The 25,652-nt window shown below is 40.9% G+C and overlaps 1 protein-coding gene across 2 annotated transcripts; it reads right to left on the bottom strand.

Moving 5' to 3' along the window:
- Positions 1-4,000: 4,000 nt before the first annotated feature.
- Ppwd1 (peptidylprolyl isomerase domain and WD repeat containing 1) lies at positions 4,001-24,835 on the bottom strand. 2 transcript variants are annotated; one of them, XM_048368225.1, is made up of 11 exons: positions 24,621-24,835; positions 21,613-21,715; positions 18,870-18,970; positions 18,599-18,719; positions 15,916-16,363; positions 12,781-12,971; positions 11,410-11,599; positions 8,921-9,102; positions 7,596-7,677; positions 5,883-6,065; positions 4,001-4,754 (listed from the first exon to the last, which is right to left on the bottom strand). In XM_048368225.1, exons 1-11 carry the CDS (start codon positions 24,814-24,816, stop codon positions 4,611-4,613), a joined length of 1,941 nt encoding a protein of 646 aa, XP_048224182.1. In that variant the 5' UTR covers positions 24,817-24,835; the 3' UTR covers positions 4,001-4,610. The 2 variants fall into 2 exon arrangements, with proteins under 2 accessions (XP_048224182.1, XP_048224183.1); XM_048368226.1 differs by lacking the exon at positions 24,621-24,835 and having other exon boundaries at positions 18,599-18,621; positions 18,945-18,970; positions 21,613-21,664.
- Positions 24,836-25,652: the final 817 nt, after the last annotated feature.

Genomic DNA, 25,652 nt, shown 5'->3' with positions numbered 1-25,652 from the left:
TGCTCCTCTCTGCCCGCTGTCCCGGGGCCTCGGGCTCTCAGCGGGCCTCTACAGGCCTCTCCTCCCTTCCGGCCCAGAGCTAGGCAGCCTTGGCCTCCCTTCTCTGCAGGCCCAGACTCGGGCCCCCCTGCGCTGCTCGTCCTGTCCACAGGCCCAGGCTCCCCTCCGGCCTGAGGGGAACCGGGCCACTGCTCAGCTCCGAGAGGCACCTCCTGGCGCCTTGCTTTCCCTGCGCCTCTTCTTTCTTCCCCCCGGAAATCCCGCCCTCTTATATATCCTCACCCCCCCCTCCGCCCTCACCCCACCCTGCTGCAGTCTGGGGATGGTGGTTCCGGTCCCCTCATGGTGGGGCGGGATCCCCTTTTATGCTCTGCAGTGGGGCGTGGCAATGACGACATGGGGCGGGGCTTCCTCCCCCAACCCCCACCCCCTCCCCCCTCCCTCCTCTAGGGCATTACAAAGTCAGCCTTAAACCACGTTAGTCTACCTCCTTCTGCTTGGGTAACTCTGACTGGGTCACAACAGCTGGAGTGGCTACTGCACCAGTACAATGTACTCATACACCTCTAGGCGAAGATAACTCTATCTTCTCCCCGACTGGCCAACTCAGTGTCAATTTATCCCAACGCTCACTCCTATAGGCAAGTCAACCTCAATCACTGTCTTTGTGCCATCCCAGGCCAAACTGCTCTTCCTGGGCTGTTAGCACCAATGATGCATTGGGCAAGTCAGATGCGCTCCCATGGGCCAAGTCAGAACCAACTATTCTATTGAGGTACAGTTGGAACCAAAGCTCTCCTAGAGCCAAATGAGGCCTACATGCTTCCTGTAGGCAAGTGAGTCTGGTAAACTCTCCTCAAACTAAGTTTACCTGCTTAACTACTACTCTGCAGGCTATTTCTCTCAAACAGTGCTCTTGCAGACGGAAGAACCCAAAGTGCTCAATGGGTGAAGTCAGGCCCACCAGCTCTCCTCAGGAACAGTGATCCCAAATCTTTCTCCTCAGACTGGATGAATACCAACTGCTATTATTTAAGCCCCAGTGAGGCATAACAGTTTCAAGGTAGAATATTGGCTCTCCTAGGCCCCAGGGAGGCCTTAATGGTCACAACAGAACATCAGCACTTCTAGGTGCCAGTGAGGCCTATCTAACCTCCTCAGAGCAGGTGTATCTGCTCAACTACTACTCTGCAGGCTATTCATCTTAGAGTTTGCAGACATTGGTGGAAGTCAGGAACCCCAGCTCTCCTCAGGGACAATGATCCCAAATCCTTTTCCACAGACTAAATGAAGTCCAACTGCTATCATAGGCCCCAGCGGGGCCTAACTGTTTCACCAGAACATCAGCTCTCTTAGGCCCCAGTGAGGCCTAACGGTTTCAACAGAACACCAGCTCTCCTAGGCTCTAGTGAGGCTTAACGGTTTCAACAGAACTTCAGCTCTGCTAGGCCCCGGTGAGGCTTAACGGTTTCAACAGAACTTCAGCTCTGCTAGGCCCCAGTGAGGCCTAATGGTTTCAACAGAACAACAGCTCTCCTAGGCCACAATGAGGCCTAATGGTTACAACAGAACTCGGTCCCAGTGAGGCCTAACAGTTTCAACAGTTAGGCTATCAGATCTCCTCGGCCCAGTGAGGCTTAACTTCCTTTTAGGTAAGTGAGGCCTAACTAATCTCCTCAGAGCAGATCTTCCTCATCAACTACTACTCTGCAGGCTACTCATCCCAAACAGCACTTGTGTAGAGCCTAAGGTGCTCTACTTGGTGGAAGTCAGCTCCATCAGCTCTCCTCAGGGACAATGATCCCAAATCCTTTTCCTCAGACTAAGTCCAACTGCTATCGTAGAACCCAGTGAGGCCTAACGGTTTCAACAGAACACCAGCTTTCCTAGGCCCCAGTGAGGCCTAACGGTTTCAACAGAACATCAGCTCTCCTAGGCCCCAATGAGGCCTAATGGTTACAACAGAACTTGGCCCTAGTGAGGCCTAACAGTTTCAACAGTTAGGGTATCAGCTGTCTTAGGCCCCAGTAAGGCCCAACTTCCTCCTTTAGGCAAGGGAGGCCTGCCTGTCTAATCTCAGAGCAGGTCTACCTGTTCAACTACTACTCCGCAGGCTACTCAAACAGCATTTGTGTGGACAGGGCCCAAAGTGCTCTCCTTGGTGAGTCTGCTACATCAACTCTCCTCAGGGAAAAGGAGTCAATGTAATCAGACCAAGTCAAGCCTAACAGCTCTTCCATGGAAAACTGAGGACCAGTCTTCTACTAAGGTGTGTTGGGCAGACCTTTTGCCTTCTTACAAGCAAATCATGACTATAAGCAAATTTGCCTCAAACGTTTGTCTAAAAAATCCAAGCCCATGGCCCCTTGAGTCAGATCAGGGCTGATTGGCCATAATCTTAGGGCTAACTGGCCTCAGACAGCCTAGATAGGCCAAAATGGGCCCTGAGAAAGGCCCCCAGTTGCTATCATCCTGAGACGTCAGGGCTAATGGCCCTCCTGTGGGCCCATAAGGTGCCCAGTGGAGACGAGGCCTCCATGCCATCCGAGGTGGTGAACAATCTGTGGCCATGTGGGATTCCAGTCAAGAGGGCATCTTGCAGAGGTGAAGCAGCTGGGGGTCAGGAGACTCGTGGAGACACCTTTGCCACCTCCTGGGGTGGAGGCTGTCATGCTGGTTGCTGACGCTGGCCGCTGAGCTGTCATCTGTCCCTTTAGGGACACTTTCCCCACCCACCTGTCCTCCTCTTCCTCTCTTATTCAAGAGAATCTTTTCTGGAGTAACTGCCGAGTCTAACTTCATACTTTTAGCCATCTTCCACTGCCACTCCCTCACTGGGACTACAGGCTCTTTCCAATGCTATTCCTTTTCTGACCCATTTGGCTCTCTACTTCAAAATACTGGTCTATCTTTTTACTTAAATTTTTTTTTATTATTTCAAAGGTGGTGTACAGAGGGTTACAGTTAACATATCAGGGGAAGAGTATATTTCTTTTTCAACAATGTCACTCTTCCATTTTTCCTTTCCATCCCACCCACAAGTTACATAGTTCACTTTCAACATAGTATTTAGTGAGCATCCCTGCTGCATTAAGAAATGTTCTTTTCTAATCACAGTAATCAATTTTATTATGTTGCATCTGCCATGAAATTCCTAGTTTTGTCAAATGATTTAAAAGTGACCTTTGTATCCACTATCCCTTTCCTGTACAAGATTCAATGAGTTAAACATGATTAGTTGTCAAGACTGAATATACTTTTAATATTAGACCAAAAGAATAACTATTTACATTTAAAGGCTGAAGGAAAGAGATAAAAATAGATAACACTGGGTTTGAGGAGTCATTGGAGAGATAAAACAATATATATATAATTATTTAGGGTAAGACTGTAATTCATTTTTTTTTGGCCAGTCCTGGGCCTTGGACTCAGGGCCTGAGCACTGTCCCTGGCTTCTTCCCGCTCAAGGCTAGCACTCTGCCACTTGAGCCACAGCGCCGCTTCTGGCCGTTTTCTGTATATGTGGTGCTGGGGAATCAAACCTAGGGCCTCGTGTATCTGAGGCAGGCACTCTTGCCACTAGGCTATATCCCCAGCCCCTGTAATTCAGTTTTAGAAAAGTTAAACTGGAGAGGTGGATCAGATTAATGGAGACACCAATAGGTAATATCAAGGGGGGAAGAATCCTGGTTTCAGAAAGGTGTCAAAGACAGAAAGTACATAAGCTTCTGTATATACAAAAATCATCACTGAGGTGGTAATATTCCAAAATGCACCTACTGAAAACACTGTGAACAGAATTTCAAGCAACTTCTGTTTAAAGTAGTTGAATGAAAAGGAGCCAGAAAGTAATAGAGCCAGGCACAGTGACAGATGCCAATACCATAATCCCAACACTCAAGAGGCTGAGGTAGGATAGTATCCTGAGTTTCAGACAAGTGTAGACCTCTATCAGCAAGTTCAGTCCAACTCCTACATTGATGCACACTGCAGGGTGCAACAGGAAGGTCAACAGACTTGTAATTTCCTACCCCAGGCATGCCCCCACTCCAGGCATGCCCCTTTAAAAACAACAAAAAATAAAGCACCTAGTCCAGTACTAGAGGCTCAAGCCTCAAATCCTAGCCACTCATGTGCTGAGATCTGAAGAATGAGGTTTGAAACCAGTAGGGGCAAAGAAGCTCAAGAGACTCTTCAATTAACCAGTAAAAATAAACTAAAAGATTTGGCTCCATTGTGGTGTGCCAGCTTTGTGTGAAAGCCAAGCCCAAGCGCAGCTGTGCACACACACGTATACACAACACCCACGACACATGGATCCAAAGGCGAAGGGAGAAATGCATGTAGTTCTCATTTAACAATTTAGCATTTGAGGACCCACAGGAAGTGCTATTTGCATGACGTTTTAGTCCATTCAATTTATTACCTCTTAGGATTAGAAATCTGGAAGAAAAAGGCAACTCTTTTGCTTTTAAAAGCCTTTAATTAGAAATATAAAAAGTTTTCTATCTTTTCAAATATGGTTTGCATATTCAGCAAGTCTTAAACTTCCTAATGTAAAATAGTCTTTATATTTAATCTATGTATTGTTTTACAAACACAAAGAAAGTTTATTTGACAGTGATATTTATGATGCTGACATCCTCATAAGGCTTATCTGTTTTAGGATTGACTTTGACGTTGGAGATCCTCTGTACAACTTCCATGCCTTTCGTTACTCGTCCAAACACCGTGTGTTTATTATCCAGCCAAGGCTGTAGTGGAGAACAAATGGAAAACATTGGTAAACAGCATTTTCTTAAATCACATCTTCTGGGTGAACAAACTGAGGAGAATTTAAGCTTATGTGGGGGATTATCCCCTACCATATTCAGTACACATACTCTAGCTTAATATTTATAATGTGTACCTATCTTCCTGCATACTTTGAAATCATCTCTCCATTATTAGACCTATTATATTGCAATGCTATACTGGGGTTATGGTTTAACAAAAAGAAAAAAAGTAGAGCCAGCTTTCCTTTCCAAATCATTTGAATCTGATTGACCAAATGGCCAGATGAAGAACCCACAGATAACAGGTTGTGTAAAGTTCAATTAGATACTTAAACACTTGGGATCAAAAGGAGATGGAAGATGTTTCCTGAAGATACTTTGCTTGATTGAAAACAATTATAATTAAGGCTACAGAAATTCTCTGTAGGAATTTTACATGAATAATTAAGAGGCAGTCTGGAATAGTTTACTAGCATGTACTTTGAGAGCTCGGGAGGTGGCTCTGTTAGCTACTTGACCTTAGTTATGCTTAACCATTTGTTTTCTCAACTATTACTGAAAACTGAGGATAATGACTCCAAGTATTGGTACATGAGACTATGTGCCTGGCAGACAGTAGTTACAAATATTTTTTAGTGCTTAGTGCTTAATTTATTTTAAAAAGTGTATCCTTTTCATAATTTTGTAAAATTTCACAGCAATAGTCTATGGCTTCATATTGCATTTTATCAAATCTTAGATACCACTGATGAATTATAACATATAATATTGTGGAGAATTTGTCCAATCCTGGAAATTCATAATTGAATTCCTATACTCAAAAGATGAGGAAACAGGTCCAGAGAAGTGAAATAATTTGTTTTAGGCGACGAGATTAGTAGTGGCTGAGTTGAGACTTAAAACTCAAATATCTAGAACACATTTCACATTTGTACTGTTTTATTAACAAACTCATATTATTTAAAACTTCTTCTCTAAAAAGCGTTCTCATTTTAAAATTTTGGCAGCTATAAATAATACAGAGGTTATAGAATAACACAGCTCTCTCTTCCATTTAATCATAACCCATGAATCTATGGTTTATAAAGACAAAGATGTTGTACGCACTGTGGGGACTACTGTTATGAAAAACTGGGATCCATTAGTATTTGATCCAGCATTTGCCATGCTGAGGGTGTAGGGTCTGTCATGCCGTAATGTTGAATGAAATTCATCTTCAAACTCTCCTCCCCATATGCTTTCTCCTCCCATACCAGTACCTGTTGGATCTCCTGTCTGAATCATGAAGCCCTTAACAGAAAATACACAAAAACACATCAACACTATCCATCCATAGTACATTACAACTTTCAACTTCCTTGAAATATCGTTAAACCTATAAGTATATTTAAGTTTGGATAACATATTTCCATTGCTTAATCACTACCTTAGATTCAATGACTGAAACAAAAAAAGGTTCTGCTGGCTGGGAACATGGCCTAGTGGCAAGAGTGCCTGCCTCGTATACATGAAGCCTTGGGTTTGATTCCTCAGCACCACATATAGAAAACAGCCAGAAGTGGCACTGTGGCTCAAGTGCTGGAGTGCTAGCCTTGAGCGAAAAGAAGCCAGACACAGTGCTCAGGCCCTGAGTCCAAGCCCCAGACTGGCCAACCCCCCCACCCCAAAACAACAAAACAACAACAACAAAAAAAGGTTCTGCCACTTATAAGCATGTATTATCTTTGCTAATATAGAAAAATCAGCTAATAATATTAAATAATAATATAATATTAATATTAATATATCTGTGTAGTATCTCATGTCTTTCACAATTGTCCTTACCATCATCTCCCCACTTCATCAAATGCCCTGGATTTCTTGGAAAGTCATCTCACTAATCCTATAGACACTGGACATCTGACTTTTCCTCCTGCCATTTCTGACCTGCCAATAACCAGTAATTGCATCACTACCCCATCCGCTCTACAGCATGCTGCTCAAAATTCTGGGACCAAGCTTACTTTGCTGATCAGATGTAACAGTGATTCTGTGATCTGCAATCTTACCTTCTTGGTTTATCAATCTATTAAAGAGAGTAACCTAGTTGTGAGATTCCCCCAACCCCTCCCCTTTGATGTGTGCGTGTGTGTGTCTGTGTGTGTTCATATTGGGGCTTGAATCAACTCAGGACATCTAGTTGGGTTAGATCCATGCTTCCACTTGTTTTTTTTGCTAATTATTTGGCAATTAAAGGTCTCAAAAATTTGGCTGCTCAGTCCAAATTTTTTGAATTTTGATCCTCAAATCTCAAGCAGTCCAGATTATGGGAATCAGCCACCAGCTGCTGACTATGGTTATGGATTTTATCTCTCCGTGACTATTTACTCATTAGCTTACCCTTTACTTGCTGACAAATACTGGCCCAGTGTTTTCTTCTGTGTGTGCTAGTAACAGGACTGGAACTCAGGGCCTGGAGCTTTTGCTTTGACTTTTTGCTCCTAACTGGCACTCTACTACTTGAGCCACACGTGTACTATGGAATTTTTTATGGTTAATTTTAGTCTTTTGGACTTTTCTGCCTAGGATGGCTTCAAACCTCAATCTTTCACTCTGAGGATCCCAAGTCACAAGGACTACTGGCCGAGCCATTACACTTGGCTGTACCAGTGTTTCTGAGAAGGTGTCCTGGTCATGCCATCTTTGTCTTGATTCTAGATATTCATGATTATCTATTCTTACTGTTAGCTTCCACAGTCCATTTCCCTGTTCCTTTCTAATAATCTGATGACTGTGAAAGAAGGGACTCAAAATAAGTCATACAAAACTTGCAGAACTTACCTTAATTATACGATGAAATGTGTGTCCATTATAATAGCCATTTCGGCTGTGAACACAGAAGTTTTCCACAGTCTTAGGGCACCTGGTAAGACATAAACCAATTAGAGCATCTTAATTTTCTTTGGAACCAATTGTGTTTCCTTATGATGTTCTGAATGTCTAAATGACTCAGGAGTATTTTCTTATAACCTCTAATTTCAGGACAAGCAAGAGTTCAAAGGACATGTCAGTAGTGTCCTGGTATATATTTCCACTGTTTAATGGAATATCTTTACATCCTGACTGCTTATTAGTATGAGTTTGACAGTTTATTTCAAGGCCAGCAAATAGTTAAAAGTAAAAAGTAGCACCTTAAGATACGTACGTACATACATATGTACCTATCTTAAGTTACTTATCTATTTATAGATTAAGTTACTGGGAAAGGTTAGGGCTGGGAATATGGCATGGTGGCAATGCGCTTGCCTTGCATGCATGAAGCCCTGGGTTCGATTCCTCAGCACCATATAAAAAATAGAAAAAGCCAGAAGTGGCGCTAGTGTTAGCCTTGAGCAAAAAGAAGCCAGGGACAGTGCTCAGGCCGAGTCATAGCCCCAGGACTGGCAAAAAAAAAAAAAAAAAAAAAAAATATATATATATATATATATATATTCACTGGGAAAGGTTAAATTTAAAAACAAACAAACAAACAAACAAAAAAACATTATGCTGGGGGCTCATGCCTGTAATCTTAGCTACTCTCATGAGATTGAGGTTCGATGCCAGCCTGGCCAGCAAAGTCTGTGAGACGATTATTTCCAATTAACCACCTCAAACCAGAAGTGGAGCTATGGCTCTAAGTGATACAGCACTAGCCTTGAGAGCAAAAAAGATCTTGGACATTGTGCAGGCCCTGAGTTTAATAATCTCCATGACTGACAAAAAAACTAAAACAACAGAAAAAACCCAACCGCCCCCCCCCCGTCCCCCAAACAACAAACACTCTCAAGACAGAACTAAAATTCTTCAAAATTCCTAAAAATAACAATTTTAAGTTACAGAGTTTCAAATACACATCGACACTGCTAGTGATATTAAGATAAAATAACAACAACAACAAAAATACTTGGAGCTGGGAATATGGCCAAGTCGCAAGAGTGCTTGCCTCATATACATGAAGCCCTGGGTTCCAATTCCTCAGCACCACATACATAGAAAATGGCCAGAAGTGGCGCTGTGACTCAAGTGGCAGAGTGCTAGCCTTGAGCAGGAAGAAGCCAGGGACAGTGCTCAGGCCCTGAGTCCAAGCCCCAGGACTGGCAAAAAACAAAACAAAACAAACTTACTCAACAGGAAAAAGTTTGATGTGAATGTCTCCCATGCTTGTATGCACAATGGCACTATCTGAAACTCGTTTTGGTCCTTCAGCTTGAGTAGCTGCCATGACTTCTTCTTTAGAAGGTTTCTCATTAAAAACATCTCGGTCAGAGTCGGCACTTTTTGTGTCTTCTGGTTCTCGTTTGGTAAACTTAAGAAAGAAAATTGAGTAAATGAACTAATAAACTTTTCACCAGAAAATAAAATTTCATTTCAAAGGACGTACTTGAGGAAATAAATATTCTCATCAGAATTACTTTTATCGGTCATGGGCTAGAGCTCAGTGACAGCGCCTTCAGCTCAAGCTAGAGCTATACCAGTTGAGCCACAGCACCACTTCCTATTTTTAGCTTAATAACTTCCCTTAAGACCTGTAAGGCAGTTAAATGATTTGTATTATTTTAACGTGAAAATAATCCATGTAATATAAAGCACATATGTGATTTCAAATGAGATTTAACTTCTTTTGGTAGAAATTTTCTTGGTATGTGGTTACAAAGATAACCTTTATTTGTGGCAGCTCTTTACTTCTATCTTTTACTGCTACTTGTCGCTTACTTTAAACTAATAGGCTGCCTACATGTGAAGTCCATCTCTTCAGTTTACTAATTAAGTGACTTGGGGGAAGTGAATTGATTTCTTTTCCATTTGTCATATATAAGTGGGGATAAAAGTACCTATTTCCTAATGAAGGGAGTTACCAAATCCATATGAATGGATATACTAACAAATCAATGCCTAACAGGTTACTATATTAAGGTCTTACTACTGAGAACAGAATGTAGTGCTAAGATGAGGATTCCCAAAGAGGACAAGTAATGGATCTTGGGCTGGGGATATGGCCTAGTGGCAAGAGTGCCTGCCTCATATACATGAGGCCCTGGGTTCAATTCCCCAGCACCACATATACAGAAAATGGCCAGAAGTGGCACTGTGGCTCAAGTGGCAGAGTGCTAGCCTTGAACAAAAAGAAGCCAGGGACAGTGCTCAGGCCCTGAGTCCAAGCCCCAGGACTGGCCCCCCCAAAAAACAAGTAATGGATCTTGACTTTCTTTTTTCCCCAGTGTTTCCTGATCTACTTAAAACTCTGAAGTTTGGGAGGGAGAAAGCAGACTCTGAGTAAAGGTATAGAAATCTCACGATCTTCAGGGCACAATGAAAATAGAGAAAAATCTTTGAGATATAAAAACCTGGATTTCCTTGAGTTAGCTCGTGTATGGATTTTAAAAATTAGTTTTACTGTTGGTCCTGCAGCTTAAACTCAGGGCCAGAGTACTGACCTTAAGCTTCTTTTGCTCAAGGATAGCACTCTACTTGAGTTACAGCTTTACATCTGGCTTAAAAGAGTACTATTTATCTCATATGATGGATTTAAACAAAGACTAAAAAAAATACATGGAATGTATCTTAGTTTAGCTTAAGGGTATGTACATCTAAAAAAATGGAAAGAAAATTCTTAACATTGTTACCTGGACAAAGAAACAATTATTTAAAAATTTTTTCTATTTGCTCAAACCTTAAAAGGAAAACGTGTACTTGAATTACGTAAAAGTAAACACTGGGGAAAGAAAATTTGTGTTTTAATAAAGTGGTTAGAAATTAAGGTTTGTATTTTTAGAATATATCAAGAATTAGTCAAACCATGTACTGGTGGCTCCCATCTGTAATCCTAGTTATTCAGGCTGAGATCTGAGGCTCGTGGTTTGAAGACAGCCTGGACAGGAAAGTCTGTGAGACTTTTATCTCCAATTAACCAAAAAAAAGCTGGAAGTGGACCGTCAGTCAAGTGTTAAGAGCACTAGCCTTGAGTAAAAAAACTCAGGGACAGCACCCTGGCCCTGAGTTCAAGCCCCATGACTAATCTCACACCACCCCCCCACAAAAAAAAAATTCAGATGAAAAGATGCTGCAGCATGCCTCAACTGGTAGGATGGATGTGCTGAGATAATTCCCAATTATGTCTTCAGGAAAGAAAGAGAAAAAGCTGAGGAATAGTAAAAAAAAAAAAAAGTCCTTTTGGTCTGGGAGCTGTCCCTGAGCTTTTTGCTCAAGACTAGTGCTCTACCACTTGGAGTCATAGCTCCACTTACAGTTTTCTAGAAGTTAATTAGAGATAAGAGTCTCACTGACTTCCCTGCTGGGCTGGACTTGAACCATGATTCTTGTATCAGCCTCCTGAGTAGCTAGGATTACTGACATGAACCACCAGCACCTGGCAAAACATTAAAAATTTAAAACCCTGTAGTGAAACTTTTGGATACTATCATGACAGTATCTACTAATTTCCTATCATCTGAGCACAAGTAGTTATAGAAGCCAGTTTGAATTAAATAATATTAATATTTGAAGATGGTATTTCAGTTGTTTAGCGTCTACTCGTCTACTAACATGTCCAACGTTCTCTCAAACACTGAAGGGACAAACCAAGAAAATGTAATTCCCAGCGTACCACACATACCATATAAAATCTATTCTTTTTGAAAGACGTACAGACTATTGTGGGGTCAGCTTGAATATTCTGAAGAACAGGGTTTTCAGAAGCTTTCATCTCTATTGTAGTTGCAGCGCGATGCTTTTTGGCTATGCCTTGAAATAAAGCCAGTTGCATCACTCTAATATTTTCTTGCTTGCCTAAGATCCGCACACACCTGGAAAATACAGCAATGTTTTTTATACAATTACCAGAATGAATTCCAATCATGATAACAACTTTACAGATAAAAGAATCAACCATTGCTTTATATAAAATAAAATAGTAAAAAATGTTCTGAAGTGTTTACGCCACTCCAAAATGGGTCATCATTTTGAATTGGTAGGCAAGTATAATTTTCAAATGAAATAATTGTTAAGAAAATACCAATCTACTACCAATCTACTATCTGAGAGAAAATAATGAAAAGGAGTTTCTAGAGAAGAATTGTTATGCTTAGGAAGCGTGAGGCCCTGAGTTCAAACTCGAGTACAGGCCAACACCAAAGTTTGTGCTGAACATATACATTTTTCCCCATTATCATTGTTCCTAAACAATATAGTGTAACAACTATTTATACAACATGTACATTATATTAAATTTTATAAGTGCGAGATGATTGAAAGTATATAGGAAGCTAGGAGTAGGTTATATGCAAAGAAGCCATCTTATATGACATAAGTTGAGCATCCTTGAAGATTGATTTCTCTGGTGGTTCTTAAAACCAGCTCCCCATGGCACCCGGGGACAGGTGTATAATTTTAACCTATTCCTGTTAATCTTTTCACAAAGATTCCAAAATCTTATATTGCCAAGAACAGTAATATAAATGTTTATAGGTGGGTATGCATAGCATAGAGTTTCTTTCCTAAAATACCATTTAAGTTCTTTTCCTTTATATTCAGGGTATGAGCATGGATATTTTGTACTAAGACAAAATGGACTATTTGCACAAAAGGCTTATTGTGGTTTCATGCATTTGAACTTCTGATTTTTATGTCTAGCAGGATGTAATGCTGAATTCTGTGGTTAAAATATTTGGCAAGATTTAACATGAATGACACTAATTTAAATCAATAAGTAAGACAGACTGAAAGTTGCTTTAAAAAAAAACAAACCTTGAAAACTATTCATATCTTCTTCCATTGCTTTTACAAACATGAGTGGAAACTTTTTACATAAGATTATAAACAACTGAGAGACCACAGAAAAAATCCAGTCAAAACATTTGGTTAAGTTTAGACATTTGAGACCATTCCATTTTTCTTGTAACAAACAGAACTCTCATTGTTCCCCTAATGGAGAAAATGGTCCCGCATAAATGTATTTTTAGAAACCATACATCATATGAAAGCTTACCGGTTTGTTTCTACATTTATAACTTTAATGCCCAGCATTGTTCCATACAGCACGAAGTGTCCAGTTTCATCAAAAACTATATTAATTAATCTTACAGCATCCACTTTCTCCAACTCACGCTCTACTGCCATTCGTCGGCCAAATTCCATGTCTGGTAGCTGTTGCCTCATTTGTTGCAGTTCAGTAAACATCTAGGAAATAATGTATTCATGAAAATGCTACTCTCTCCACTTCCCCACCAGACAAACACAACCAGGGAGAATAGAAGCAGTGTACCTATTAAGAACCCTTAAAAGCCCTAAGCAAGATATAAAAATACTTCAGGCCTCCAAGTATAGCTCAGTGGTAGGTAGATCCAGAATGTGTTCTTAGTATGCTCATGAGGTTCCATCTTCGATCCTTACCATTACCACTTATAAAACCAAAGTATTTTATATTAATGGTAACTGATTTTTCTAATTAAACATTTTCTGTACAGAAATGATTAATTGACTGTCTCTTCCCTTTTATTTTTGCAGTACTGGAGAGAGGAGTGAGGGTCTGGTGCTTGCTTAGGTAGATGCTCTACTGCTGAGTCATGCCCCCTACTTTTTTTGGCTCTGTTTTTGAGGAATTTATTTTTGGCTCTAGTTATGCTGCTAGGATATTTCTTTTTCCCTGAACCATGTGTTGCCACACCTAACTTTTTCTGTGAATGTGTCTTGCCAATGTTTTTGCCTGATTGGTCTCAAACTATAATTTTCCTAATCTCTGCCTCCAGAGTAGCTAGGATTAGGGCATGAACCACCAGAGCCCTGCTGTACAGCCTTTTAAAAAGCCTCAGATTAGCACCTTACAATGAAATAAAAGGCACATAACTAAATTTAAATTTTACATTAAATTAAGTACAATAAAAATTCATCTGAATTTTTACTCATCTTAATACATGCCAAAGATCGCCGTTTCTAAGCTAACAATTTTAACAACTGAAACATTTTTAAATGCTTGTTTTTGAAATTTTGCATATATTGTATTTTGAGTAGCTCTTCTCTTTGGGTCTAGATACGTTAGGCACTCAGTGGTCACACATCACTAATGAACAACAGAGCTACAGTCTTCGAAATCTTTGTGCAAGGATTATGTGTTTGATGTAACAAATATTCAATTTTTGTTGATTGAATGAACTATCTAATTTATAACGAATTCTTATTTCAGAAAATGTTTCGAGTTATTTTGACATGAGAAGTCTGATTAGAATTTGGTAAATGTGATTCAGGAAACAAATGAGCATTTTATGAATGCCTCTTACATTCTGAAATTACTTTTGATATTTAATCCACAATATGGATTTTAGTACCAGTACTCCAAATCACTAGAATAGGTAAGGAGCTTTACACTCAAACCTACTTTGTTGGATATCTAGAACAGATTTCAAAAGTAACTCCTCATTGCAGATGAGACTTAAGCAAGGCTTAAGCAGCTGGGAATGGTGGCAAACACCTGTAATTCCAGCACTTTGGAGGCTGAGGCAAGAGAGAACTGTGAGCTGGAGGCCAGCTTGGGCTACATGGCAAAACCCTCTATTGGGGGAGGGGAAAAAAGGAGGAGCCAGACTTAAGTCTCTTTGCTTTTATTGTTGTTTCATGCTTGTTTTGTTCTGGTTGGTCAGGAGGCTTGAACTCAGGGCCTGGGTGCTTTTGTAGGCAAGGCTAGTTTTCTACCACAGCACCAATTCTGGCTGTTTGGTATGCTTAACTGGAGATTAGAGTCTCACAGACTTTCCTGCCCTAGCTGGCTTTGAACCACAATCCTCAGATCTCAGCCACGTAAATAGCTAGGATTACAAGTGTGAGCCACCATTGCCTGGCTTCATGCTTATCTTAACTGAAAGTCACAATTTTTCTGGATATGTGAAGTACAAAACAAAATTTCAAAACAAACCAAGGAGTATATATGTCAGGGCACAGGTAGGAGGAGTTCAACATCTAATGGCCTTGTTAGACTTTCTTGTCTGTAGTCTCTAACACAGACAAGCTGACATACCTTAAATTATTGGTGAGCCAGGAATTTAAGTACCTTGGTACTTGGGGACCCATGATTGTTTCAGCTAGAAAAGACTCAGTTTTCAAGACATAAAGTCTTTAGGTAGCCATCAGTCATATTATTTCATATATGTTTATTCAACCTAGCAAGCATTTGATCATGTTTCTTTTTCACAGTGCCAGCATCCTATTCTAGTCTTTGAAGCAAGGCCTGTGTAATATATAACTTCATAGTTATAAATACTAAGTAAAACTTCATACCAATTTCTTGTCTGTTAAACTGTTAGAAGTATCTCTACCCCTATCAAAATCTAAGATTCCACTTACTAGTCATTATATTTATATGTACAATTAACATAGCTAACGAATGCTATATTCCTATTAATATAAATGAAAATATTCCCATCCAGAATCTCACTTTGTCACATCATTTCAACAAATGTTGAAGACAATAATAATGAATAGTGTATCTAAAAGTTTTTTCTGCATATTTCTTTCCTGAGGAATCTAGGAAGAGCTTCAAAAAGCTGCATTCTGGTCATGTGTACATGAATGAATAGTTTAAGAAGGAAAGAAGACTGACAATAATGGTTGAGGATCTTAAGAAAATCACAATAATAAAACTGAAAAAACAAAAACAAAACACAACATTGAGCTACATGAATAGGAGGTTAACTGGCTTGGAAAATATCACATAATAAAATCCAGAGAACGATGTTGCAAAGAGCATCAACTCAAGGTAAAAGACAACTGAATAATAATTTTAACGTGCTAAGAGAAAATAACCATTAATCCAGAATTCTAGAGGAGGGGGAAAATTAAGTCCAGTGCCAGTGACTTATGCCTATAATCCTAGCTCCTTAGGAGGCTGAGACCTGGATCCCACTTTAAAGCCAGCCTAGAAAAAAAATTCTGTGGGACTGGACTCCCTCTACAACTAACCAGCATAATGCTAGACTGGAGGTGTGGCTCAAGTGGTACAGTATTGCAAGGCCCTAAATTCAAGCCCTGATACCCTCCTCCCCACAAAAAAAAGGAAAGAAAGAAAAAACTTGAGGAACAGTACAAATAAAAACATTTTTGGACAAAATGATTACATTTAAATTATACTTACACTTAATGATTCATCAAAGACTCTCATAAGTTTTCCAGTTAAAAACCTGAAAATTCTAACTTTTCTATCAGATCCAATGGTAGCTATTTTCTTCCCATCAGGTGAAAAACATATGCTGGTTGGATAAGCCTTACATTTGGCAAATTCATATAAATCTGTGTCAGTTTTATATTCCCAGTTCACATTTCTTGGGAATTTATATTCATGAGGAGGCCCAGTCCAGTATTCAATCATTCCGGATTTGTCGGAAGATACCACTGCTTTGTAAACTGGGTTTAGCCTTATCTGAGTAAGAGGTGATGTATGGAGTTTGTCAAATATATGAAGTGGTTGGTTATCTCCTCGACCATCATAAATGAAAATTTTTCCTGTACTCTTCTCAGAAGCAGCAACTGAAGATATTGCATCTCCTGGGCAATAGATCCATTCACACTGTCCTGGAAAATAACTAAAGCAGTAAAGAATTAGGGGAAGGTGTTAAGACAAGTACTCCTCCCTGGCACATTACCAAAAACCAAAACACAAAATGCTAACACAACAAAAAAGTCCTAGTCAATGGTTTAGACAATTTTGGATGTTTTGCTCAAAAGTAAGAGATACAGAATAAAGAGGAACCATTAAGAATAGTTACTAAATTTTCTCGAATATCATCATTGTAATGGTAACTCTAAGGATCTACCACACTACAACAAATGAAATGTATAAAGTACTCTGTTTATTTCTCTTCGGTAGATAAGGAAAAAAATCTAAACAGACCTAGGCCTCAAGATATTTTAGACCATTGTCTTTTGGATGTATATTATAACCTACTCTCAAATAGATTGGCATCTATTATTTAAGTATAATAAAAACATTTAAGTTATGGGAATACTCAAAAGAAAAATGTTGTCCTAATCAATCTTAATATTAAAACTAGGAGCTGGGTGCCAGTGGCTCATGTCTCTCATTCTAGCTACTCAGGAGGCTGAGATCTGAGGATCCAGGTTCAAAGACTCTTATCTCCAATTAACTACCAAAAAACCAGAAACAGATGTGGCTCAAGTTGTAGAGCACTAGCGCTCAGGGACAGCACCCAGGCCCTTAGTTCAAGCCTCAAGACAGGTACAAAACAAAAACAAAAACCCAACAACAACAAAAAGTATAAGCTTTGGGCATGCTGCCTGATGAACAATGTAGAGAGAAGAACTTGGATAGCTTAATGCGTATACCAAACATATATTCAAATGCATGCTGTCCTCTGCAAAGTAGTCACTTGGAGAAATTATACTATTATACCAAAATGGTGCTGGTGCTCAAAACCTTTCTGGAGTTCTTTTGAATTTCTGTCAATTTCTGAAACATACTTCTTTTGAGTATCCTCAAAAGTCTAATGGCTAATACTGATGACTAGATTTATTTTTAACAATAGCAAATGTATAGAGGAAACAAATTAGGATAAAAATACAGGATCAAGTCAAGCAACTCTGTGAATTTAAAAAAAGTTCTTACCATAAATGAGACTTTGTTGATTTCAGTGGTTCATAAAATCGGACTCAAATTTAGATTTGAATTATGTTGTATATAATGTAGTCCACAATGTAATAGGTTTCTTGGACATAGCGGTGTTTAGTAAGTAATTAGGTTAAAATGAGGTCATAAGGGTGAATCCTTAATCTGAAAAGCCTATGACCTTATAAAAAGAGAGAGATTAGTCTTTCCTGCTTATTCAAACTAAGTCAAGAAGACACAAGGAAAAGCCCAGGAGGGCTTTCTTGCAGGAACCTGGACCTCAGACTTTCCTAGCCTCCAGAATACTGAAAAAATTTTGTTTAAAGTCAATGTTCAGTCTAAGGTGTTTGTGTTTTAGGTCCCAGACCAGCTCAAACTTGGTACCTGAAGCTTTCACTCACTGGTTAGTGCTCTACCAACCGAGTCACACCTCCACCCCCATTTGGAAGCAGAATAAGGCAAGGTCAGAAGATTTCTGACAATGCTTTGACTCTCGATGACATTCACTGAGATATGTACAAATTAGCATGTAAAAAACACATGCTTAAAACAAAGTAGTACTTTTACTACTGTAATGTCTAACCACATTCTCTGAGTATACCTCAAAAGCTTAAAGTCAACAAATTCTGAAACCCTCATAGGGATACAATTCTGCATTATCAAAACAAGTACAGGGCTGGGGATATAGCCTAGTGGCAAGAGTGCCAGCCTCGGATACATGAGGACCTAGGTTCGATTCCCCAGCACCACATATACAGAAAACGGCCAGAAGCGGCACTGTGGCTCAAGTGGCAGAGTGCTAGCCTTGAGCGGGAAGAAGCCAGGGACAGTGCTCAGGCCCTGAGTCCAAGGCCCAGGACTGGCAAAAAAAAAAAAAAAAAAAAAAAAACAAGTATAGTACAGCAAGGAAGTTACTTCCAAATTACCACTACTTAGACAATGGATCCTCAATAATGTACTGTGAGGTATTAGTTGAATGCAAGTCTTTGTTATGATGCTGTCTAGAAATTTCTGTGACTAATGATTAAAAATCAGAGTAGCAGCCTCCAAACAGCATCACAAGGAGTAGCCCTAATTTTCCTAAGCAAAACCCCAAAGTCCATTTTTTTTAACAGTTTGGCAATAAATTATGAAGTGGTAAAATTTAGCTTAAAGGTTATTTAATTAATTAAGAGAATACTTTAAAAAGACTCACCCAAGCTTCAGCATATTGATCATGTCAAAGTTCACTACATCAAAGACCTTCATTGCTTTATCATCACCCACAGAACAGAACAACGCTCCCTCAGAGCTAACTGCAATACTCTCAATAACTCCTATTTAAATAAATTAAAATACTCTAGTAAATACCAGTGAAATAACTGCATATGATTCAAAGGAAAAACAAAAACATGATTTTAAAGGAAACATTCATCAGCAGTATTTAAAAGAGAGATACCAAAAAGAAGAAAATATGATATTCTTACCAAGGTGGCTACGAAAATGCTTAACAAATTCGATTCCCTCTTCTATTTTTTTCCAGAACTTTACATGACCATCATGACTGGCAGTGATAATAAAATCAGTCCTGCATATATCAAAAATTTTAAAGTTAATTTCTGATAGATGCCTGAATCACTCTGTATACCCAAAGCAAATATTCACTAACAATCTTGACTCTTAAAAAAGCCTGTATTTTTGTTGTATTTATTCCCTCTTCCCCTTTGGTTTTTTTGAGCCAGGGCCTCTGTATATAGGTAATACTGGTCTCAAATTAAAAATCCTCCATTTTCAGCTCCTCTAATGATGGTATTACAGGCCAGTGCAATTTTGCCGGGTTTAGTTTTTTTCTTTTTTGGTTCTTGTTACTTCATAAAAATATTCCCTTATGCAGAATATATATAAGACACTACGATCCACTTTAATCCTGGATTTGGCTCAGAATTCAACACTGAAGTAAGATATAACTGAGGTTATATGCTAAGGTTTGAATTTAGGACGTCCAGCTTTCAGTACTCTACCATGATCCACACTCTCAGCCCTTTTAGCTTGATTTTTCTTGTTTTAAGATAAAGTCTTGTACTTTTGCCCGAGATAACCTTGGACCTCAACTCTCCAGTTTCCTGACGAGCTAGGAATTAAAGTTGTGCTCCACACAGGCATTCTGTTTTCTGAGGCTAGGATCTTACTGTTTTTTACCAGGCTAGTCTCAAACTTCCATTCTCTTTTTTCTGCTCTCCTGAGCAGGTAAGACCAAGACTTTAGGGCTTCTTTTTCCCTTTTTTGGGAGTGCTAGGGTTTGTACTTAAGCCTTGGAACAAGTACTCTACCAGTTGAGTCATACCTCCAGTCCTTTTTGCTTTAGTTGTTTCTCAGATAGGGTCTTGTTCTGTCAGGCTGCTCTTGGACCTCTATCTTCCTACCTCTGCTTCCTGCATAGCTGAGATTATAAGCATATGTGGCCAGTCAGGTTTTTTGAGAGAGGATCTGGTTAGCTATTTTTGTCTGGGTTAAGCTGGAACTACAATCAACTCATCTTTGTTCCCTTAGTAGTTGAGATTACAGGCATGGGCCTCTAGGCCCTGTGAGGCTGCAATATATATATATATTTGCCAGTCCTGGGGCTTGGACTCAGGGTCTGAGCACTGTCCCTGGCTTCTTTTTGCTCAAGGCTAGCACTCTGCCCACTGGAGCCACAGGGCCACTTCTGGCCATTTTCTGTATATGTGGTGCTGGGGAATTGAACCCAGGGCTTCATGTATAGGAGGCAAGCACTCTTGCCACTAGGCCATATTCCTAGCCCTGCTGCAATATTTTTATGGCTAAAAATTCTCCACATGAAGTCTTTTATGGTAATGTTTACTACTCTGCAGAAGTTGATAAAGAATTCATACCTTAGCCAAGATACTTTGGTTATTTAAGGGCCAAAAAGATTTAAGGCAGAACGGTTTCTTCTGTAAGGTATATAAAAGTAGAAACCATCTGTTGAAATTTAATATATGTCAAGTATTTATATACATTAACTTATTTGACCTTTATAACAACTATTACATGGATATTTTTTATCATTGTTTTATAAATCAGAAAAATTGTTTTAAAATGCTCCAGGTCCATAGATAGTGAGTGGCTTCCAAAGTACATAACTACAAAACATGTATCACCACAGCTCTAATTTTAAAAAAAAGAATTCAATTTGTGAGTAACAGCAATGCTAGCATCTATCGGCTGCTTTCTACACTGGCAAATCTGGATTAGGCAAGATGCTCTTATTTGATCAGCATCCTATACATAAAATATGAAAAGATAAACACTAATATCTGAAATGCAATTTGTGTTCAAGAGAAAAAGAATAGACTGGTAAAATAATCCACGTACTTTCCAAATTCAACATCCTCCAACCTACCATAATATCTCATCCAGATTTCTGTTTTCTACCTATTCTTGTTCCATCTTACCACAGCCCGTGTGTTCCTTAAAAAAAGTTACTCTTATACATTCAAAATCTGTTTAAGGAATAGAAACCCTCTGGGATTTAGCTCTTAACATTTTTCTTCTAAACTTCATCATCCATAATAGGAAGATGATATATTGTCCAACAAAATTGTTCCTAAGATAATTAGGAATTTTGGGCTGGGAATATGGCCTAGTGGCAAGAGTGCTTGCCTCATATACATGAAGCCCTGGGTTCGATTCCCCACATATACAGAAAACGGCCAGAAGTGGCGCTGTGGCTCAAGTGGCACAGTGCTAGCCTTGAGCAAAAAGAAGCCAGGGACAGTGCTCAGGCCCTGAGTTCAAGGTCCAGGACTGGGAAAAATAAAATAACTGGGAATTTGTGAAATTGAGCAATTTATGAAAAAAGCCCTTAGCACAGTAATTACATATTATGAGATCAAGAAACAATAGGTATTACTGTTATTATATCCTTTCTCCAAATGACCTCCACATCCTTTATGAAAGTTTTTGATAGTTTCAGGATGTCTTAGTTCTGACTATCTATTGGCACCAGAGACACCAACAAACATTTATTACTATCCTAAGTAATATGCCCTCTTCTTTGGGTAGCTCACACATGATCTGGCTCAATTCTCTCTTGGTGTTTATATCTATGACATATATACACACATAGCCGAGGTTTTCTTTTAGAGAATATATTTCTTATATAGAAAAGAACATGTAGAACTTAGTTTTTCTAAAAAAATTTCAAGGTTAAAAATATCATAGACTTACTTGGTGCATACCACATGGGTGATAACATCTCTATGCATGTAACTGCGCTCATACATGGATGCACTGGGGAGATTATCAAGATAGACTCTTTCAAACTCAAGAACTGAGAATAAAAAATAAAACATTTCAATAAACAAATATTTTGCTAGAATTTTCTAAATTCTAGTTTGCATTTTATTCTAGATTTCACTTTCTCTCAATCTACATATAACGATTTATTCATTTAAATCCAGTATCTGTTAGCAGAGAGCTAACTATCAATATTCAGTCAGTTATGACAGGTCCCCAGGGGCTATACACATGCTTAACTGTTTGAAAAATTTAAGAACTGAGTGGCTTTGGATGAATATGGGTTCAAAGCCGTAGAAAGCTTCATGAAAACAACACAACCATGGTCCTAAACAATGGAGATCCTAAGAACTAGGGCTGATTTAAGACGCCAATGACCATCTGTGGAAGTAGTGTCAAATAACCACTTAAGTCTTTGAGAATGTGTATGTACAAAAGTCGAGTACTCAAAGGCCATGTTTGAATGAATAGCCCTATTTTTAGAAAGCTGGAATAATTATGAAACACCTATTCTTTTACACAAAATTTTGTCCCTCCCCTTGATCTTTTCTTTTGTGTTACAAGGGTTCAATCCCCATGCCTTACACATGCTAGGCAAGCGCTCTATCACTAAGCCAAAATCCTAGCCCTAGATACAAACTTTGATATTATTTAAAAAGAATTCTACCATGAATTTTATGTTGGGTGAAAACAGGAGCATTATAGGCAAAACCAGACTAGGCATAAAAAGAGTCTTTCTGAAACCACAGCTGGGTGCAATGGCTAGTGCCTGTCTTTACAAGATGTGAGAGACTGAGGCCTGGAGGATAAGGGTTCCAGGCCAACTGGGTAAAAAAGTACTCCGGACTCATGGTGGGAGGCTGGATACTGGGCACCTGCCTGTGATCCTAGCAAAGGCAAGAAGGTGATCACAGCTCAGATATGGGCAAGCAGAAAGTTGAGATTCTATTCTAAAAATAACCACTGAAAAAAGAGGACCAGAGGCATGGCTCAGTGGTATAGTTGGCCTTGTCTTCCTCCAGAAAAATCAATAGAATCACATGGAAGCTAGGATGTTGAACCCAACCTGTAGCCAAAGGCAAGTTGACTAAGCCCAAGGGGTCTTTGGGAATATCTCTATTTTTTGAACCAACCTAGCAAGCCTGAGGTCCTGAGTTCAAACCCTAGTACCATTGTAACCACAAAAAGAAAAAGTCTTATATGGTTCCTAGTTTTATTTTTTTTCAAACAGAATACTGTTGACTAGCTTAAAAACTAGAAAGTATCTAATTAAGAATTATTAAGCTTATATTTATTTCCTAACAGCATTTATTATCATTGTATTTTTCTATGTTCTTCATTTCTTCAGTGTAAGAGCATGTCAAAATACTTACATGCAGTAAGATAATTAAGCAACAGCATAAGCACTATAATATTCATGTAGATAGTTATACAAAGCACTGTGGAAAGCAGTGGAGCAAAACCAGCATGATTCATGTCCTTATATGTTTAGTCTTAGTAGTGGGCACTAGTTAGAAAATCAATGAATAAGTATACAATTACAAACAGCAAGTGTCATGAGGGAAAAGGTAGATATGGAAACATCCAACAGGAGGATCAAAAATTTTTAAAAATACAATGTATGGGTGTCATTATCCAATGGGTGTCCATTATCCATTATTCTAAAAAAGTGGCTTTGTCAAAATCTGAATCCACAAAATAGGAAGGTTACTTGCTTTCACAAATACTGAGTGTGATAAACCTTACCTCAGAGGTAGGATTAGTGTGTTTCTGAAACTCAGCCAAGACGTGAAATTACAGGATTCTCAGATGGAGTGATACATAGCCAAAGGCTAAGGATTAAATGAAATTTAGTCCAGTGGAAAAAGAAAAAAAATTTTTTTTCTTTGCTCAAGGCTAGCACTCTGCCTCTTGAGCCACAGCGCCACTTCTGGCCATTTTCTGTATATGTGGTGCTGGGGAATCGAATCCGGGGCTTCATGTATAGGAGGCGAGCACTCTTGCCACTAAGCCATATCCCCAGCCCTGGAAAAAGAAATTATCCTAGGTAAAGACAGGTTATATTTGAGAAGAGTATATGGCCCATTCTCAAGTGGCTTGGTATGACTGAAACGCAAAACAAGGGATTGGGAGGTAAGGCTAATGAGAGATGTACTGAGGAGGAAGACAGCAGAACAAGGGCCTTAGCGATCAAGCTAGGGAGTTTGGGCTTTGCTTTTAAAATCAAAATCAATGAGGAGCATTAATTAGAGGAAGGTTGATAGGGTCAGATTTGAGCTTTAGAAAGGGCACATTTTTAACTGTCTAAAATGTACGCGAACATTCAAGGACATTTTACAGGAAAGCCAGAGAAACAAGAAAACTTACCCTCTCTGCCTTTAAAAAATTATTTCATAAAAATATTTATTCCACATTAAGTGGTAAAAATACTTTTCAGCTCATGCCTCACTCACGAGGTTTGGTTGGGAAACCACAGACCTCAGGTTTGGATGACAGGATTTGTGATCCAGGAAGCTTAAGTAACTTTCCCAACATGTTGAAAACTCACGAGTTAAAGGGTTTAACTCCCTTTCCTAATTGGTTCCGATTTTAAACCGGCATCGGTCGCCTTCCTTCCGTGCCGCACCCACACTCTATCGCCCCTCGCCCTTCAAGCCTCATGGATCTCTCGCCACTGGCTAGCCGGTGTCCAGGCATTTCGAGCTCAGACAGCCACCGCGAGGACAAAGCCGAGGCCGGCGGCACGCGTGTCCAGCGCGGGCGAGCGCAGGTGTCAGCGGGTACCAGGGCGCGCGTTATCCCAAGGAGGCGGGGGCCAAGTTCCAACCACGACTTGGGGGAGGAGGCTCCAGCACCGAGGGCCCCCCCACCCCGACCGCACAGCGCCCCGGGCGGGGGAGCGCGGGCTGGACACCCACCCTCCCGCCGCCCGCCGCTACCTTTCCTCTTCTTGGCCAGTGTGGCCTCCACGGGTAGAGGCCCCACCCAGCGCTCCTCGCTCTCCTCGTCATTCTCCGGGGCTCCCGCGACGACCACGGCCAACTCTCTCTCGCTCGGTTCCGGCTTCTCGGGGTCCTCGGCGTCCCGGCGCCTCCTCCGTCTCGTCTGAGGATCGCTGCTGCTCTCGGCCGCCATGTCGTCTGATTCGTCAGAGAAGGCGCGACGTGTAGGGCTCGGGCGACGGGTTCCAAGTTGCGGGCGCCGGATTTTTACGTCACCGCCCGGCGCGAGCTTCTGGATTGGTCGTGGGGGCGATCCAATCAGCGAGCAGCGCGCGCCCGGGCCGAAAGGCCGTTAAAGCGGAGCCGCCGAGCCCGGGCCGGCCGCGTCGTCCCGAACGTTCCGTTCCGCTCGCGGGGTGCGGGGTGCGGGGTGCGGGTGAGAGACTGGGCCCGGGAAAACGCCAGGGCCATTCGGGTTTCCCCCCCCCCAGGGTGGAGCGGGGCAGGGAGAGTAGCGGGTCGGGAGCCTCTGCCGGGGCCGTGCGACTCTCGCTGGGCAGGGCGAGCGGCCTCCTGGGCCCCGGAACGCCACGGATTAACGCCCGAGGGTGGACGGAGCCGGGGCGAACCGAGCGACCGGCCAGACGCCCTGCGGAGCTGCTTTACCCTCGTCGTCTCCGGAGGCGGTGGCGAGCCAGCGCCCCGCACGGGTTTCCGGGAGGGCCCAGCTGCGGGCGCCGGGAACGCCGCGGAGCCCGAGCCTCGGCGTCCCCCCGCCCCGCCCCGCCCCGCGTGGGGTCCCGGCGCTGCTCCCCTCCACCCCCCACCCCCGTGCGGGGGACTGAACCCGGGGCTTCGTGAATCCAGCCTGCCCGCACCACCTCCCCTTGATTGGAAGGTGGAGGTGCCGAGAGGTGCAAGTAGGAAGGAGAGGGTTGAGGCTAGCCGGGCAAAAGAGGCTGGGTGGCAGGTGAAAAATGATTTAAAAAGATGAGGGCTGGGAGGGGGTGTGTGCCTTCAGTGCCTGTG

Source organism: Perognathus longimembris, chromosome 19 (genome assembly GCF_023159225.1).
Source record: "Perognathus longimembris pacificus isolate PPM17 chromosome 19, ASM2315922v1, whole genome shotgun sequence".
Classification (NCBI taxonomy): Eukaryota; Metazoa; Chordata; class Mammalia; order Rodentia; family Heteromyidae; genus Perognathus; species Perognathus longimembris.
Note: the sequence above shows the minus strand (reverse complement) of the source record. Positions and strands in the feature narration are given on the sequence as shown.